This window comes from Tribolium castaneum, chromosome 10 (genome assembly GCF_031307605.1).
Source record: "Tribolium castaneum strain GA2 chromosome 10, icTriCast1.1, whole genome shotgun sequence".
NCBI classification, from domain to species: Eukaryota; Metazoa; Arthropoda; class Insecta; order Coleoptera; family Tenebrionidae; genus Tribolium; species Tribolium castaneum.
The window spans coordinates 900,817-919,537 of record NC_087403.1 but is presented as its reverse complement, the minus strand read 5'-3'; the positions used below and the strand labels follow the sequence as shown (position 1 = coordinate 919,537).

Sequence of the window (18,721 nt, the reverse complement as noted above, 5' to 3'; positions counted from 1 at the left end):
GACCTGGGGGTGCAATGAACGCGGCTGCCTAGTGATCCCCCGCGTCCACAAATAAACATAAACCAGACCTGGAGGCCTCGCGACGCCGCGACCCTCCAGCGTCCCCTGTTGGGTTAATCTCGGCGTGCAATGGGCATTTTCGAGCGCCGCCCCGCCTCAAGCTTAACCGTGGATTAATTAAGGATAGACAGACTAACAAAGTTTAGCTCGACATGTCGGGGCTCAACTCAATCTTATTCATAGTTCGTCAACTCTCAATTCAATATCATTCTCATCAAATATCACCAACTTTAGTAACAACCAATTAAATAAACTATCAACTGATGAATAGCGCATTAATTCAACTTCAGTTTGATATTGTACTCAATACTCACGCAGGTTTCTGATGAACGTTATCAACAATTATAAAATCAACACCGCAGCAATTAAAATAATGATTGAACGACTCACCCTACCGTTGATATGGTAATTATCATAAATCTCTACACCTTATTGGATTGAAAAACCTCACACACCAACAAACTGGGATTACTCAGTGATAACTCACCTTGATTCACTTAAGCAATTACTTTAAGTCACTCTAACTTGGAACTGACTCTAGCTCACACTACCTCTCTAAAGTGTGGGTGAAAACTAAAAACTCATATGCAAAATTGCATATTCGAAGGCGTCTTTCTCACGGTCGACTTGGGGTGGTCTGCTTGTCACCCTGACTAGCTAATAAATTAGGCTCAAGTGTTTATGTTTCTCGAAATAAAAGTCTCGGGGTCTTTTCGGAGCTTTACTGACTAATTACCCTAATTATCTACATGCTAATCTATGACGAAAAGTAAAAAAACCACAAATTACCATTAAATTAAAATATAAAATTAAAAAAAATTATGACCGCTCGGACTTCATCCTACAACTTCGGCCATCCTGCAATTCACCTCGTCCCGAGGTGACATTACTCGTCTGTCACTTCCGGGTCCTCGTCAGATGGGACAATCTCGTCTTCCCCACTTTCGCTGTCGGTGTCATCTGACACTCCTCCTGGCACGCGCCATGGTCGCATCCGATCGACAGCAACTACGCGTTCGTAATTGGTCTTTTTCGAAGTTCTGTGTGACCCTTTCATGTCGGTTACGACGTAGCGATCATTAGGTAATACTGTTTTTACCACCATCGGGCCGCTGTAAGGGGGTATTAATTTTCGGCTGGTACCTGTGTTTGAAGCGACGTTCTTTTCCACCAACACTAGGTCACCCTGTTTGTAGCGCCGTGGTCGTTTTCGTCGCTTGTCAAAATTCTTTTTCTGATTATCTTGTGCCTGGGACATCTTTGCGAGTGCTTCCTCTCGAGTAGCTACTAAATCCTCTACAACGGAAGATACTTGGGTGATTTCATCGCGAAGTACGACATCAGTTCCGTTGCGCGGTACATATCCTAGTAACAATTGGGATGGTGTTTTCCGGGTGGACTTATTTGCAACGTTATTAATTGCAAACTGCACATTCCTGATGTGCTCGTCCCACCGTTCCTCCTCAAGTGTCGAAGATAAAAGGGCCGCTAAAATCGTCCGATTTAGGCGCTCAACTTGGCCGTTCGCCCTTGGCGTCGCGACTGCGTTCATCACGTGACGAATATTATTTTGTCGGCAAAATTGTTTGAAGCGTTTTGAAGTAAAACAGCTTCCTTGATCTGATATTAAAATCTTTGGTTTGCCATACGTGGCGAAAATATCACGGAAATATTCGGTTACGTATTTTACTTTGGTCGACTTGACTGCACGGAGAAAAACGAATTTTGTAAACGCGTCGATTCCGGCGATGATGTGCGTGTGACCTCGACGACTTTTGGGGAATGGTCCTAAATGATCAACATGGAACACATTCAGCGGTTCCGCGGTCTTCTTGATGGGATGAAGAAACCCTTCTTTTCTACCCGATGCGCGTTTATTGTACAAACACGCAATGCAGCAAGCGATGTATTGCTCTACGTACTTACGCATCCTAGGGAACCAATAATGCTCGCACAGTCGGGACAATGTCTTTTCCACCGCAAAATGCCCGAAATCGTCGTGTGCGGCTCGCACCACCTGGTGTCTCATCCCTCTAGGGACAACCCATTGGATTCCTCGCACGGTAATGCGATACACGCGTCCATCGCGTAGGGCGTAATTTTTATAAATTTTTCGTTCTTCGTCATTTGTCGGCGGTTTGGACAAAATTTGGCGGATGCGCTTTATTTTGTCGTCGGTTAGTTGCCCCGATAGGACCCAATCCGCCTCTTCGATGTGAAGTACTTCGCTGATTTCTCCCGATTCCACCGGATTTCTGCTTAACGCATCGACATGTTTCATACGATTTCCGGGTCTGTACTTCACCTCAAATGTAAATTCTTGCAGTTGGAGCCACCATCTGGCAATGCGCGGGATTATTTGTTTTTTAACGCTCGTCGCTCGTAATGCATTACAGTCGGTCACGACGGTAAATTTTATACCGAGCAGGTAAGATCGAAATTTCTTTAAGCTTTCCACGACGGCTAGTGTCTCGAGCTCGTACGAATGATATTTTTGCTCAGTATCGGTCGTTTGCCGGCTGTAGTACGCCACTGGATGTAATCGCTCGTCGGGTTGTTTTTGCAATAAAATTCCGGCCAGCCCTAACGCACTGGCGTCGGTGTGAACTTCGGTCTCTAGCTCGGCATTAAATAATACTAACGTCGGGCGCGTCACAAGTGCCGCCTGTAATTTGCGGAACGCCTCTTCCTCTTTGTCGCCCCAATTCCAGGCAGTACTTTTCTTCGTCAGATTTGTCAAAGGTTTAGCAATCAATGCGTAATCTTTGACGAAGTGACGGAAATATCCCGTCAACCCGATGAATTGTCTAATCTGGTGTACTGATTTCGGAGCGGTATATGCCTCTATGGCTTTGGTCTTATCTTGACCGGGTTTGATTTTTCCGTCCTCGATATCAAATCCCAAAAATGTCACGGAGGTCATCAGAAACGAACACTTTTTCAAGTTAAGTGTTAATCCTTCGCTTCTGAGAATCTCGAACACTTTTTGTAGATTTTGCAACGCTTCGTTGACGTCTTTTGCGTGTAAAAGGACGTCATCCAAATACACGGCGGCGTTTTCTCGCGCTGGTTTCAAAATCTTATTCATGAATCGCTGAAACGTTCGCGGCGCATTCGTCAGTCCGAATGGCACTCTGTTGTACTCATATTGACCGAAGGGGGTAACAAATGAAGTATACTTCTTCGACTCTTCACTTAGCGGGATTTGATGGTAACCCGACCGCAAATCGAGACTCGTGAAATACACGCCACCCTGCAGCCGATCAATTTGATCGTCCACCCGAGGTAGGGGATGGTTGTCCTTAACCGTTTGTGCATTTAACTTCCGGTAATCGATGCACAATCTTTGTTCGCCATTTTTCTTTTTGACTAATAATACCGGTGAGCAGTAATTTGACTCACTTTCTCTGACGATATTATTGTCCAAAAGCTCTTGCACAATATCTTTGACTGTGTCCTGCTCCGATCTCGCCATTCGATACGGCCGATAAGTGAAGGGTTTATCCTCGGAGAGCCTTATTTCCATTTCCGCCGATTTTGCACATCCGAGTTCATCTATCGTGAGTGCAAAACAATCTCGATAATCCATCAATAATCGAAAAAGGCGATCCCTTTCGTTCTCATTGATGGGCCCGATTTTTACCTGATCGAGCGGTAGATCGGTTGGGGGTGAGTTATTTACCCTCAAGACCATCTCAGTGGGTGGTTCTTCTTCAATGCAGGGCCAGGCCCTTGCAATTGTCTGTCCTTTTCTAAAGCTTAAATTGTTGTCCGATAGGTTGATACATGGTAAAAAGGCGGTATCATTTGCCTTGACGTGAATAATTGTACGCGGTAGACAGTATTCATGACCTTCTTGAGGTCTTATCGCAGCTTCAATGAGGACATCACCCTCATACTCGTCTCCGGAAACTGCAATATGACCGGCGTGATTTTGCGGGATGATGGTGTTTTGCGCGACTCGAAGTTTGATTTTTGATAATGCCGGTTCAGGTGTGATTTTTGACAGTGTTGATTCTGCGTCGGTTGCGATTATATTTAACGAGGTCTGGTCCTTTACGATGACAATGTGGGGCATCTCGGTGAAATTGCGACCGATTAGGACAGGTACTTCCTGGACAGAATTTGGGACCACGTGGGCCCGAACGGTTGCCGTTGCCCGATCAGCTGTTAGCTCGAAGGTCGTAGACCCTAACGTCGCAACAACCCCGTTCCCGAAAGCTTTTAGTGCGGTTTTTTGATTGGAATCGTGATCCAACCCTAATTTTTGAACCTCCGCTAAACGTATTGTGGTACATGAACTACCTAAATCTACATACGCCGTTGATTCTACACCGTTTATTAAGATTGATTTGTAATATTTTTGATTAGCCGGATCGCGCGTTTTGCTAGATAGTCATGCTACCGTCTTCGGGTCTTTGTTTTTCTTGTTGCAATATTTCTCCGTGTGACCGGTACCACGACAGTAGTTGCATCGCAGCTCCGATTTCCGGCTGTTTTCCGGTGCTGGCTTCCGGCACTGTCGGCGATAGTGCCCTTCTTTTCCGCAATCGTAGCAAACCGGCACCGAAGGCCGTTTCTCGTCGAATTGTCTTCCTCGGTGATGGGTTTTTGCCACCTGGGACGCTCGTGAGAACGACGAAGTGGTCGCTGTAGCTGGTTTCGGGAGCGCTTTTGTGTCGCTGATCGTCGCGAGGTATGCGAAAAGCGATTCCGGGGTTTGGTGATTGCCTGCTCTCGCGCCCGTTTTTACAACGACGTCGTCAATGCCCCCGATTAAGCATGAAACGGCGTCGGTTCCTATGATGCGGCAAGCGTTTATGAGCGAAAGCTTTTCATAAAAGTACCGAGCGTAGCTTTCATCCCGACGTTTCTGCCGCTGCATCATTCTCGAGAGATCGTCATTGAAATCGCGAGTGGATGGGAACGCAGTCCTTAATTTTTCCTTCCATTCCGCCCAAGACATGTTTACGGAGGGTAACCCTTTGTACCACACCTCGGCGAGTCCCCGCAATTTCGCCAAAGCATAATAAATTGTGGCATCTTCCGTCCAACGGAAAATACCCCTTAACTCGTCCACCTTGCGACACCAGGCCTCGGCGCTTTGGTCGCGGTCCTCTGGGTTGAAGGGTGGTACCACCTCCTCCTTTGTGGCAAACGCGGTAGGGCGGTTGTTTGACCGCTCGAGAAAATCTGCCATCACTTCGGTGAGGCGGTCGATCGAAGAGACGGTTTGATCAGACCCGTCGGTGCTGCCTCTGACCCTTCGCGCGTTAATTGGCGATTCGCCACGAGTTTGCTTCCTCTTATTATTTCCGCTCATCTTATTAAAGAGAAACAAAACCCAAAAGTCAACAATTGTTTAAACAAAATCGCCTCCGACACCTGCCAGCTGGATTATTTCTGTCGCCAATGTTATTTTAAGTTAATGGAAAAAGCACATTTAAAATGGCAATTTATTTGGGGGTGGTTTTAAGTGGTCATAAATTTGTCAAATTTTAACATGTGGTATGAGTTAGCCTGGCCAGACATGTGGTTGTGCGTCTTTTATCCCACTTCTGAAATAAATTATGTAGGGCCATTTTTGAAACGCAAAATAACAGCTAATTTGAACACGTGCAAAATCCATCACAATGGCCTTTGATGAACCGATTTTTGTACAGAAGCGTAATTATCGCAAATTACAAACATATGCTTATCAAATATCAGGAAAATCTTTGGACCGGCGGCAATTTTAGCAACTCACTACTTTACTAACTTTGAAAGTACTCAACCACTTTAAATAATCCTGTCAGGAGAGCTGGTGCCGAGGTGTCGGGGTCAGGTCATCAATTTTAGTTAAGACAACGTCTGAAAAATAAAATGGGGGTGTGAGTAATCCAGTCCATCAGAGTGAGACGTCCACAATCGCCATTTGTGAACCAATAAATGTAACAGTCGTTAACCCAAAATAATTATGCAAATCTACCATCAATAAAATATGTAATTCGAATAGAATCGGTTGAGCTCTGTCCAAGGGGTTCAAAAGGTTAACAGTCGCAGTCCTGGTCAATAGGACTCCAGGAGCATAGGGGGAAACCAGGCAAAGGGTTACCCCTTTGCTCATAGATACCATCCAGCCCGCTTGTCTCTGGATCAGCAGCAATCGAGAGACCACCTCGCGGTTCTGACGTGCAATAGGCAACGCTGCCTTGTCATCCACCACTTGTCTTAGGTTGTGCAATGAGTACCCCGGTAATATCCGTCCAGCGTCTACTTCGAGACCCGCAGGTCATTCAACACCAAGCGTGCAATGGATATTATGTTCATGGTACTCGCCTATGACCAACATAAAAAGGGGCGGTTCCGGGCAGTGCAATGATCACCTTTTTGGCCAACCTGCTCAGCCGCTAATCAAACATAGCCCTAAGCGTGCAATGGAGGCCCTCTTCATAGTGCAGGTGGTGAACAAGTCCCTATAAACCTCATGGCCGCAGCCGTATCTCAGGGGCGGTTCCGGGCAGTGCAATGAACACCTTTTTGGCTAACCTGCTCAACTGCTAATCACACATAGCCCTGAGCGTGCAATGGAAGCCCTCTTCATAGTGCAGGTGGCGAACAAGTCCCTTAACCTCATAGCCGAAGCCGTCTCACGGACCAACGAGCAAGTGCAATGATCACCTTCCAGCGCTCTCCCCACGACCTATTCTGCAAACTAGACCTGGGGGTGCAATGAACGCGGCTGCCTAGTGATCCCCCGCGTCCACAAATAAACATAAACCAGACCTGGAGGCCTCGCGACGCCGCGACCCTCCAGCGTCCCCTGTTGGGTTAATCTCGGCGTGCAATGGGCATTTTCGAGCGCCGCCCCGCCTCAAGCTTAACCGTGGATTAATTAAGGATAGACAGACTAACAAAGTTTAGCTCGACATGTCGGGGCTCAACTCAATCTTATTCATAGTTCGTCAACTCTCAATTCAATATCATTCTCATCAAATATCACCAACTTTAGTAACAACCAATTAAATAAACTATCAACTGATGAATAGCGCATTAATTCAACTTCAGTTTGATATTGTACTCAATACTCACGCAGGTTTCTGATGAACGTTATCAACAATTATAAAATCAACACCGCAGCAATTAAAATAATGATTGAACGACTCACCCTACCGTTGATATGGTAATTATCATAAATCTCTACACCTTATTGGATTGAAAAACCTCACACACCAACAAACTGGGATTACTCAGTGATAACTCACCTTGATTCACTTAAGCAATTACTTTAAGTCACTCTAACTTGGAACTGACTCTAGCTCACACTACCTCTCTAAAGTGTGGGTGAAAACTAAAAACTCATATGCAAAATTGCATATTCGAAGGCGTCTTTCTCACGGTCGACTTGGGGTGGTCTGCTTGTCACCCTGACTAGCTAATAAATTAGGCTCAAGTGTTTATGTTTCTCGAAATAAAAGTCTCGGGGTCTTTTCGGAGCTTTACTGACTAATTACCCTAATTATCTACATGCTAATCTATGACGAAAAGTAAAAAAACCACAAATTACCATTAAATTAAAATATAAAATTAAAAAAAATTATGACCGCTCGGACTTCATCCTACACATATAAGACGTGCTTTCAGAGAACATCGTAAAAATTTAAGTGAGGTAATAAAACGTAGCTTTCACGTCAACTTTTATAAAATTCTTGTTCTCCTCTTGTAAGTTATACATTCATCACTTAATCATTTATTAAATTTATTCGTTTTATTCCATTCAGAGCGAGATTTATCGTCCGCAACCGCGTGTAAAAAGCCCTTCAATCAATAATTCCCCAATTGAAAAAATGAAATTAAAACTCTCGTAAATCTGGGCAAGTTGCGATGAAGTCGCTTTGCTGCCGATGGCGGTGGACCGCAAGCATCAATGACGCATCTAGTTGATTAGTTAGATCGTCGAAGTTAATTAGCCAAGTTTCGGGCATTCCGCGTTTTCGGGGATGTGTCCGGCTGTACCTACGTATAAAGCATTCGGGATTACACAACGTCGAACTTGTTAAATACAAAAGAACGAGGACGACGATGTGGTAAAAGCGGCCAACCAACTTAAGTCGAAGCCGAGGCCGAGGAATGCCGCTCACAACAGGTAATTACTGGACTAGATGCACACAATGTGTGAACTAACCGAGTTCTGTTCACTTCTTCACAAAAACTATATCAGCATTTTTGATTAAAACCTGGACACTTGGGCCAACTTGAACAAGCAGGAGAACAATGACTGCCCACCAAATGGCAAAATATGTGCGAAAGGCCACTCGGGCCGGCCCATATATTGAAATAGTTTCGTAAGGTATCAGATATACGGCTATGACTCTGTTTAATCGATAATTCTAATATCGGAGCTATCACATGTTGGATTTATGTGGTTAACACTAGCTGCATCGACAAAGTGGGGTAAATGTTTAATGTTTCTTTACGAATATGTAATTTGAAGTTTGTGGAGTCAAAACCGGTTTTCGTACTGGAGGAAACCAGTCCTGAAACCGGTTTAGTATCGATCATCAGTAATAAACCGGTTTCTAAAGTTAAGCACTTCTGAAGTTGTAAAAAATGTCATCACAGCAAAACATACTGGCAGACTCACCTTGCACAAGTAATGCAAGAGCAACAGTTGAAATAGGCAAATAATTGCGTTTCTGCTACGGAAATAGCAAAAATAAGATTATTTTTGGGATAATTTAACAAAGCGTGTCTAACCCATCAAAGAAAATTAGGTGAATTTTGGAAAAATTACAACAAAGAAATTGCTAAACGCTTGAAGAAGGCAAAAAGGCAACAGGTCTGGTTTAGAGAAACCTAATAAAAAATAAGCGTCAAGATTGCAAATCTGGCAAAATTCTCGAGAAAAAAAACCAAAACGGTTAGAAACAATTGGTAAAGTGCCTGAAAAAGTCAGTTTGAAGTTGTGGAGTCAAAAACCGGTTTTGTAGTGGAGGAAACTAGTCTTGGAACCGGTTTAGCATCGATTATCTGTAATAAACCGGTTTGAGAAGTTAAGCACTTGAGTTTTATATCTTGAAGTTGTAAAGTTGTCAATCGATGCCGTGTAATGATAACAGTGCGGCAATAAAGTTTTTATTGATGTATGGCTGAGTTGTGCAAAGTATAATTGTTGGAGTTTGGGGTGATCACGTATGCATTTGAGCTTGGGGGGAGTGGAGGAGCATTAGCGATATTAGCGAGCACAAGAGGCTTTCTTAAGCGAGCATGTCCTAGCTTTAACTCTCCAACTCCTCACTTGAACTAAAAGGAGAGTACGTAAAACACTGTAATTAGCCATTCAGAATTGAATAAAGCGGACTTTCTGCACTTATTTGAGGAGGCACTTGAAAAGAATGGAATAGTTTCGGATTCGCACCACATGTGTGCCTCATTGATCTCTCCCTCTAATGAAAATTTACTTACGACCTAAGCGCGCCTTCGTTTTAATGGAATTTTAATGACGATTGGTTGACACACCACAGCCCTGGCACAAGCATGCCAAAAATGCGCCGATTTAATTATTACTCAACCCTGATTTGCAACAAATGTGAATAAAACTTCGATTAAGGTGTCTCTACATTTTAATTATAGTTATCTTAAAATATGCGTTTTTAAAATTATCATCTCGATAAGCCAAACTGGGAAAACCACTTTAATATTTAAAATTGGTACTGGTTAAATGATAACACACATAACAGCCATTTATTAGAAGATAATTATTTATAAAGATGATTCATGGCGCTCAATTTTATATATTATTTGAACGCAACGGGCGACAGGAAAATTTATAAAATTCCTCCCATTCGGCCAACCGCAGGTCAGCACTAAACGATAATGCAAGGGTTATCACACATTATCCCCGATTTATGACCCCATGTCATTCAAATTTATTTTTATCCATTTCCTCGTTCGTTATTATCATATTTTTATATTAACACAGTTCTATCTCCCACCGATGGATGCATAATATGGCCCATATTTTATTTTATTGTTATTTGTCACAGAAATCGCATTGCGCACGATAACGTCGCTTCCACATTTTATTAATTACCTTATTTACAACAGCACGAAATGCTTATAATCCAATTTTCAAACATGTTGCGAATATTTCTGATTGAAACCCAGTCAACTGCACACTCCAATAATAACTATGTCACAATCAAATTTACTAAACTAACTAAAAAAATTCATTCCCTGTTAAGAGTCGTTGCGAAATTTATTACAAACACACCCTTCACCACTTTAAATTGGCATGATTCATCGCCCGGAGGGCTGTTTGAAACACTAAATAAAATTTTTGTTTCCCCTGGACGTCCGCACTTAATTTCATTCTGCACTTTTGATAGTCTAGGGAAAAAATTCAATACTCGCCGCAAGTCTTTGCTATTGTCGGTGTTCTGTGAACCAGCCGATGATTTGGTGTACAAAAGGTTGTGCAAGCAGTTCAAACATCTGTCGCGATGTCCTAGTACGGAGCCTGGTCAAGTGTGAAAAAAAGCCTGAAGAAAACTGTTCATTTGAATGAATTTGTGGAAACAAACAATCAAGCGCTTAGTTATTTTTTACTGTCACCGCCAAACCAGTAGATTTTGTTATTAGCGGAACTTGAACAACTTGTTTAATTATTCAGCCTTATAATGGAAATAATTGCTTCAACAAGTCAACAATTTCTGCGTTATTGAGTGGTATTTTTAGAATGCAACCGCGGCTTCACCTCACCTTTTTCGAGTATAATACATGACATCAGCGCACATTTCATTATCTCTTAATTGATACGAGGCGTCTACAACTCAATGACTAAGATGCAAATATGTGTTGCAAAACACCTGATTAAACGGATCTATGCACACACTGTGTACTAATGTACTAATGCTCAAAGCATGTCAAGGACTCATTATCATTTATTTATTACAAGCGGCGACTATGCGCTTGTGGGTGGCTAGTTTCGGGACGCTAGGACTTTATTCATTCATACATTTGAAAAATATTTTATGTGATTGTTAATAGTAATTTTTTTCCAGAAGTGTACCGATATGAGACGGCGTACGCGTGCGAAGGCAAGACGCTGAAGATTGAATGCAAAGAGGGCGAATTGATAAAGTTGATCCGCGCTAATTATGGTCGCTTTTCGATAACAATCTGCAACGACCATGGAAACACTGACTGGAGCGTGAACTGCATGTCGCCAAAATCTTTGCGGGTTTTGCACGGGAGGTGAGTATCGATTGGGGAAAATGAAAGCTTCTGATTGACTAATCCCGCTTCTAACCAGAATTATTTTACCAGTAACTAACGTGTCTCGATCCTTCATTAAATTTTATGATATCATTATATTGTAGCCATAAATCTATGGCGAATTAATTGAATGCTGGGCTTTTATTGTGATTTGCAGGCGCCATTTTATTGCAATCAAGAATTTTACATAAAGCTTGATTAAAGTTGCGAACCTTGACCACATCACAAGGAATCCAAATTTCCAAACTGTACCGCCTCATCAATTTTAATTTTAATTAGATTTAAACAAAAACAACCTGCAGTAATAAAGCCCCGTTCGCGTTCGCTTGTTAATTACTGCTAACAAATTCATAATTGTTTACAAATAATAATGGCGATTTGATGGATTTGCTCATAATCCTAAGTAATAAGCCTTGCCGCCTCATATGCATAATTGTACAGGCTGCGGCCTTGGTGCACGCAGGAGGCCTCTTCACTGCAATAAAGCCAACAAAGAACAGTTCCATTTTTCTAAGACTCTTCGACCCACTCCGAACTCATTGAACAAAAGTAAATCAATTCTTCGGCAATTTTTGTGCAAAAATACGCAAAAACTCAAAAACGTCTTGAAAAAAGTAAGAATAACTTCTTTTTCGAAGGATTGGAGTTGTAATGTTTTGCAGCAGCTGTAATTTTTTGACAAAGCTTTTGTGATTTTCCGTTGTTGGAAATGATTTTCAGTGCCGGGTGGAGAGTAAAAATGTGCATTGTAATTAGCTATCAGTGTTTTTATTTCGAAACAGGAAACCGGTAGCTAGCCTTTCATATTATTAAACAACAGTAGCACCGGCATTGTTATTGTGAATAATATTTACTTTGCATGAAGACTCGGTTTGATATTTCTCACCTAACCCTCGGGCAAAGTCAAGGATAGTAAAAAGCCAAGAGTATACATATGTAAATGATGTTGGTCGGTTTCTTGTAGCATAGTTTTGTAGGTTTTATGGCATATTCCTCACTTTGATAATGATCAAAATTGGTAGCAATAATCTACCGAGAGGAAACAGCTGAAATTTGTGCTTATCCAGCCATCGAAACTGGTTTATGAGGATAAAAAGTGAACTAATCAATTAATACCATGTTTTCATGTCGGTTAATTTGTCCCATTTATATTAACAAACTGTATTTTTTGTGTCTAACTTGTGTTGTGTGCTTCCTTGTGTCTGCAATATTGTATGTTATCGTACATCGTTTTCGTGGGCTGAAGCGGGTGTCATTTCGTCATTGCTTCCGAAAAGAAAAATTAACAAATAATCGCATGTTGAGTTTGATTTTTGAGCGCGCGAATTTTTCCAGATGTAATAATCAGAGAAACTGTTCGGTCAACGTGAGCAATGAGACTTTCGGTGATCCGTGTCCTGGAACAAATAAATATATCGAGGCGCAATATCGATGCGAGGGTAAATTATTTTAGTGTGTGCTGACTTAACATACAATATTGTCAGAAACGAGGAAGCATTTAGTTTAATGGTGGTTGTATGTTTAACGCGATGGTTGGTTGCCTTAGGTGCACCCATTATCAGAACTGCAGCATCCCAGCGAGCACAAGTATGTTCGGAGATCCTTGTCCTGGCACACACAAATACCTTGAGGCCCATTACCAATGCCTACCTGGTAAGTTAGACCCGACGCATTACTGTTTGTTCGACAAGATTCTACTCGAGTTACAACACGCCGACGAGTGATACATCTCAATCACTTTTAACTTTTAACACCAGAACACCACCATGCTTCCTCGGTTTCGACAACAATTCGCACGGTTTTACAAAAATTCGAAACGATCAACAAATGTCGTCATCTGGGGCCGCTTGAGATCTCCCTGTGTGGCAACGTCTAATTTACCTGTCAAAATACATGTCAAAATTGCCCATAATTAAAGCAGCAAATCTAAAGTGTGTATCATTAATGTAAATTAATTGAAATTATATACTAGAATTGATGAAAATTATAGCAATACGGCGTGAATTCCCAGAAACTTCATCCTTTTTCGTCACTGGAACCACTAAACTCGCACCTATTCCTATTACACTGACTCAATTCGAATTAATTAAAGCATCACTCCAGACCACAGCGGAAGTAAATCATTTTTGAGCATTTCATTACTTTCTGAGTTAATTAAGTGGCCCAAATTGAAAAATTCGTTACCATTATTTGCTCTATTTGTTTACCCATGAATCTTGTATACTTTAATTGAACAGGGATTGTAATCGGTTTCCAGCCGGAAGCATTAATTAGTAAATGAAATCTGAAATTGTTCAAATTACATTCTAACCCCATAAATTGTTTACTATTGTTAGTTATTTGCAAAATATAAGAGCCACCTCAAACTAATTCGGCCAAAGAACACGCTGGGCAAATAAAACCAAAAATCACTTGACTCCCTTCACACATAAATAACTATTAAAACTATTATTCGCAACAGACGTGTCGCTCGCAGTTCACCTGCTCGTACCAGTTCACTAAAACGATAATTCCGCAATAAAATCGGAAAGTCCGTAAATGCGAAAGCCCCTCCAAGAGATTATAAAACCAAAGTGCTTATATTTTTATTGTGGCCAGTTACGGTTCTGATTAACAATAAAGCTTCACAGGCTAGTCTGCTAATAGTATACCATACAAGCTTACTTCAAGCGGGCCTGCCGGCCCGCTTCCTTCCCGCTTTGCCACCTCGGCTACGGCCTCCATCCCTTCATACGATATTAAAATTTGAAGGTTGTTACTTAATTAGAGGACCAGTACTTTGTTGATTGATTTCGATTTTTTCTAAAATTGTGCCGTCTTCGTGTGGTGCGCTTATAACTTGTCTCTTTAGCCACAACAACGACGACAACAAGCCGGCCGAGCCCTCCCTGGCTGATAACATCTCAGCCCCCAATGTGGAGTACCGTGAAACCATCAGCGCGTCCGCCTCCTCCTCCTCCCAAAGTATCGGCAACGCCACCTCCGCGAACAACAACAGCAACATCGACGACGGTCGCACCCTCCTCAAACCCTCCACCGCCAATCCCTCCAATCCTCCCCAGCGACGCGGACAAGGAAGACGAACCGGAGACCGAAGCAGACTTTGTTAAACCAATCCCTGACGAGATAACAACACTGCCATATACCACCATAACGCCCAAAAAAGCCACTGGTGTTTTAACCGAAAGTACCTATCCTAATACTTATGTACCAGCACCAAGTGTACTGCCATCTTGGACCAAAGATTCCGACTCGAGCCGATGTAGCCCTAAGACGTTCCGGAGCATTTTGTGGAACTGGACGAAGGTGAACTCAACTGATATCCAGCCGTGTCCGGGGGGAACCACCGGTTTTGCCAAGTGGCGCTGCGTTGAAGTCAACTCCGCTCCGACATGGCACCCTTCAACGCCAGATTTAAGCCAATGTCGCTCGGTCTGGCTGACCAGCTTGGAGCAGAGGATTATGGCAGGGAAGGACCCTCTAGTCTCGATAACAAACGATCTCGCCCAAGTTACAAGCAGTAAGACCTTGTACGGGGGCGATATGATGATCACGACGAAGATAATCCAGAAAATGGCACAAAAAATGTCGCAGGACATACAAACGTTCCCCGACACCCGGCAACGCGAGGCCATTGTCACCGAAATGCTGAATGACGTTGTCAAGACTGGTAGCAATTTACTAGATTCGTCGCAACACCCGTCATGGCGCGACCTGAGCTACAAGGAGCAAATGCGCGTCGCAACGTCCCTCTTGATCGGTTTGGAAGAAAACGCGTTCCTCCTCGCTGATACCGTCACGAGAAAAAAGACTGTCGACCAAATCGTCAAAAACATAAGTAAGTAACCGATTTCGAGCAGTACCACTGTACTAATCAATGCGCAGTGCTGTCGGTGCGCGTCCTGGAGACGAAGTCCGTCACCACCGAGGTGTTCCCGTCGGACAACAAGTGGTCCGCCAGCAACGACTCGATCGAGCTGTCGCAAGGCGCCCTCCAGGAGAACAGCGACGGCGGCTTCATCCGCCTAGTCTTCGTGGCGTTCGACCGCTTGGAGGAGATCCTCCAGTGGCAGCCCGACTCGGCCGAGACCAACTCCAACGTAACCCGCATGTTAAACAGCAAGGTGATTTCGGCGAGCTTGGGCAAAGGGCGCCACATCCAGCTCAGGGAGCCGGTCAGGCTGACGCTGCGACACCTCCAAACCGAGAACGTCAGCAATCCGTCTTGCGTCTTCTGGGACTACACCTCCAGCGCCTGGCTGGAGGAGGGCTGCCGTGTCGAGTTCACGAACAGGTCACACACGGTGTGTCTCTGCGACCACTTGACGAATTTCGCCATCCTGATGGACGTCCACGCGATACAGCTCGCGATCCCGCACCAAATCGCCTTGAAGATCATCACGCTGGTCGGCTGCATCATCTCCATCGTGTGCCTCATCCTGGCGATCATCACTTTTCAGTTATTTCGGGGCCTCAAGGTAATTTCAGAGATTTTTGGGTGTTTTTTCTAATTTTTGCGCAGAGTGACCGAACCACAATACATTGCAACCTATGTATCTGCCTCCTGATTGCCGAGCTGATCTTCCTGATCGGCGTGGACCAGACCGAGAACAAGATCGTGTGCGGCGTAATCGCCGGCTTTTTGCAGTACTTCTTCCTGTGTGCGTTTATTTGGATGTTCTTTGAAGGTTTGTCTCGACTGATTGTAATGTCGTTGCTCACCGAATTGTGCAGGTTTTCAATTGTACGTGATGCTGATTGAAGTGTTTGAAGCTGAGAAGTCGAGAGTGAAGTGGTATTATTTTTTCGCTTATGGACTTCCGTTGGTAATCGTGCTTGTGTCGGCGGCGATTTATCCGCAAGGATACGGCACTGAGCAGCACTGTTGGCTCAAAACGAACAACTACTTCATTTATAGTTTCGTCGGGCCTGTCACGCTGGTGCTTCTGGTGAGTGGATACGTTTCAATTAATACGGATCTCTAATTTTTCTTTTCAGCTAAACCTTATTTTCCTAGCAATGGCTGTTGTCATGATGTGCCGACACGCTAGTGCTTCGGTGTCTATTAAAAACAAGGAGCACTCACGTCTAGCAAGTACCAGGTAATTCTAATCACTAATAATCCCTAATTAAGTGTATATAATTAATGTTGCACAAATTTGGGCATGGTTAAACCAACTGTCGTAGAGTTGATTTTACAATGTAAGTGGTTATGGTTATAATCAATGTATTTGGTTGGTTTGTAAGGTCGAAGTTTTAAACATGAAGTTTGTGGTTTGGTCTTAATTCTAATATAAGTTCTTCTTTCTTGCATGGCGCTCTTATCCTATGGTAGTGGAAAGGAAGAAAATGCACTTCAAACCAAATTTCAAGCTCACTTGTAAGATAATTTTCTTTATTATCTTTCTCGCTGTCAGAGTTAGATATTAACTAGGATTGCATGTAGTTAGTTAGTTTCGGCATGACTTAATCTTTAACTCAGATAATTAACCGAGCCGATCATTCATGGCTTTGGAATTTCAGGGCCTGGTTGAAAGGTGCAATAGTTTTGGTGTTCCTCCTCGGACTGACTTGGACCTTTGGTTTCCTGTTTATCAACCAGGAGTCAGTCGTGATGGCTTACCTGTTTGCGTTGCTAAACTCCCTTCAAGGGTTCTTCATTTTTTCGTTCCACTGTGTGCAAAACGAGAAGGTTTGTCTTGTCATAGTCGTTAAGGAGTTTATTAATTGTTTTGTTAGGTCCGTAAGGAGTACCGCAAGTTTATTCGGCGACACTCATGGCTGCCGAAGTGTTTGCGTTGTTCGAAGCCGGGTGGTGGCGCTGGCAGCAGCAGTGGAAGCTCCGGCTTGAACAAAGAGCGAAGGACGAGCATTTACGCTGGTTCCAACGGCAACCCATCTGGTACAAACTCGCATTCGACCGATAATTCGGTCTTATCACCACATGGAACTAGTGTGGGTACCAACAATATAGTCATCGCGAATAATCTTAATAACGTGCGTCCTACCGCGCTAGTCCAGGTTCTAACTAGAACCGATCTCAACAATGCTAGTACCACCACTACCAACCACAATCGACTGCACAATGTTTCGCAACAAGGTACTACCCTGCTTCCACCACGCAGCTCTGTCTTGTAGCCTTCCAGTCTTACGCAACGTGCCGATTTTCCACATACTCTGTCACAGCGTTTCAGTACAAAGCCAGTCAACTTACGTTTGTCACGTTTGTTTCTCCAACTGTTGGCCTCTTTGGCCAAAATAAACCGCCCGGTGCAAAAGACAGTTTAGTAAACATCGTATTTTCTGCAGTAAAAGTGTCTTTTTGGCCAAGTAAATTGGCCTATGCAGTAGAGCTTTCATTAAATTTTGATTTTTTATGAACGTCCGGTGTCTAGATGTTGCTCATTTTCTGTAATAGAGCGTGTAAAATTGTCCAGAACGGTCGACAAAGATACACGAAGAGCGACACATTTTAGTTTAGTAAATATCGCAGGTCTTTTTGGCCAACTAAAGAGGACTATGCAAAAGAGGTTTGATTCAATTTTGATATTTTATGATCTTCCGGTGTCTAGATGTTGCCGGATATCGGATTCGCGACAGCGATGATTTTTTTATAATGTCTTTTCTAAAGTTTTATCTAAACTGGTAAAGTGCCTAAGACCTCGTGATGCAACACATTCTCATGACACTCACTTCGTTCGTGCCATTTCGCGACTCCTGTTTAATTTTATTTTGGCTCGGGTTACTTCAGTAATAGATCTGTGAAAGTGTCTTGCGCAAATTAATTTTTTTTTTCTAATAGGGCGTGCAAAATCCGTTTGTGAGTGGTGCAATTAGTAATTGACTGGCTTGTTAGTTCTAGTCTCATGTCTAATAATGTCCATACGAGCTGCTTACTAACTCGCGTGTGGTGCTGTGGTGGTGCGTGCATTGCGCGCCCCCTCTTGGCATGTCCTGTCCTTTGTTTGGTTTGGTAAGAGTTTGTTTGACTAACGCTTCCTGCTTACTGACGACGATAGGTGAAGGCGCCCTCTGTTGCAGTTACAGCGCGATTGGAACTCCCGGAGTTGCAGCAACGTGAACCGCTGCGGCCGAGCAACTGTGCCCACCTCTACTTCGGGCAACACGGCTGCTACTCTGTGTCGCCCCCCTCGAGACGGCACACAAACACCCCCACCTGTTCTCGAACCTCCAAACACCTCCACGCTACCCTATATTCGTAATTTTTACAAAAACTCCACAATCACCCCAAATTTACCCAAATCGGCCTCGACTTGGGGCCCCCTTCACAAGCCCTTACACTGGAAGGTGCGTAGCACGCGGCTGCATGGTGACTAAAACCCGGCTCCCCTTTCTGTTCTCAATCACTTCGCTTGTACTAACTAACAGTTTGAACCGAATTGTT

At 43.4% G+C, this 18,721-nt stretch overlaps 1 protein-coding gene across 10 annotated transcripts in view; it reads left to right on the top strand.

The window, feature by feature from the left end:
- Cirl (Calcium-independent receptor for alpha-latrotoxin) overlaps positions 1–18,721 on the top strand; it is a 74,479-nt gene that overhangs the window by 54,314 nt on the left and 1,444 nt on the right. For 2 of the 10 annotated variants that reach the window (XM_064359432.1, XM_064359434.1), the window contains exons 3-13: positions 11,106–11,295; positions 12,863–12,969; positions 14,168–15,154; positions 15,202–15,794; positions 15,839–16,004; positions 16,051–16,265; positions 16,315–16,418; positions 16,652–16,696; positions 16,840–17,008; positions 17,056–17,271; positions 18,358–18,624. In XM_064359432.1, the coding sequence (XP_064215502.1) occupies positions 11,106–11,295; positions 12,863–12,969; positions 14,168–15,154; positions 15,202–15,794; positions 15,839–16,004; positions 16,051–16,265; positions 16,315–16,418; positions 16,652–16,696; positions 16,840–17,008; positions 17,056–17,271; positions 18,358–18,624 (3,059 nt within the window). Of the gene's footprint in view, positions 1–11,102; positions 11,296–12,651; positions 12,756–12,862; positions 12,970–14,167; positions 15,155–15,201; positions 15,795–15,838; positions 16,005–16,050; positions 16,266–16,314; positions 16,419–16,651; positions 16,697–16,839; positions 17,009–17,055; positions 17,417–18,357; positions 18,625–18,721 lie in introns of those variants that run through there. The other 8 variants (XM_064359431.1, XM_015979552.2, XR_010335661.1 and 5 more) reach the window with 7 other exon arrangements.